Here is a 641-nt window from a genome sequence, read left to right as displayed (position 1 = left end):
CTCTGCCCTCGCTGCTGCCCCAGGGGCGGGGCTGATGCCAGGCTGGCCTCTGCTGCCGCAGGCCTCCACCAACCGGAAGCGGGTGGAGCACATGGCCAAGCGGAAGCTGGACTCCCTCATCAAGGAGTCGAGGATCCGGGACTGCGAGGACCTGAACGACTTCGCGGTCTCCGCGCTGCCTCTGCCAGGGAGGCCCGGCCACAGGGCCGCGCGCAAGAAGGTGAGCGCCTGCCGGTGTCAGCGTGCACGAGCAGACACCCGTGTGTATCCGTGCACACCTGCACACACGTGTGTGTCCACACACACCCACACAGCGCACACCTGCACACACATGTGCACTGCACATGCACACAACTGTGTACATAAACCCATACATGCCTGCATAGCAGCACACACATGCACACGCCTGTACATACCTGTACATACCTGTACATGTGAACCCATGCACAGGAAACCTGTGCACACATGGACCTGTGTACACATTTTGTGCATGCCTGCACCCTGCACACCCAAACCTGTGCAAACATGCACACCTACACGCACACCTGTGTACACCTGCACACTCACACGCATGCACACATGCTCACCTGCAGGGACCACGGCCGTCCCCATGTTACAGTGGGTAGCTGAGTGCCGGTTTG

The 641-nt window shown here is 60.5% G+C and overlaps 1 protein-coding gene across 1 annotated transcript in view; it reads left to right on the top strand.

Moving 5' to 3' along the window:
• The window catches only part of PLCH2 (phospholipase C, eta 2), a 12,155-nt gene that overhangs the window by 5,414 nt on the left and 6,100 nt on the right, over positions 1-641 (top strand). The window contains 1 exon segment of the mRNA XM_014543758.1: positions 24-226. Within this exon segment, the coding sequence (XP_014399244.1) occupies positions 24-226 (203 nt within the window).

Source organism: Myotis brandtii, unplaced genomic scaffold, assembly GCF_000412655.1.
Source record: "Myotis brandtii unplaced genomic scaffold, ASM41265v1 scaffold334, whole genome shotgun sequence".
NCBI classification, from domain to species: domain Eukaryota; kingdom Metazoa; phylum Chordata; class Mammalia; order Chiroptera; family Vespertilionidae; genus Myotis; species Myotis brandtii.
Note: the sequence above shows the minus strand (reverse complement) of the source record. Positions and strands in the feature narration are given on the sequence as shown.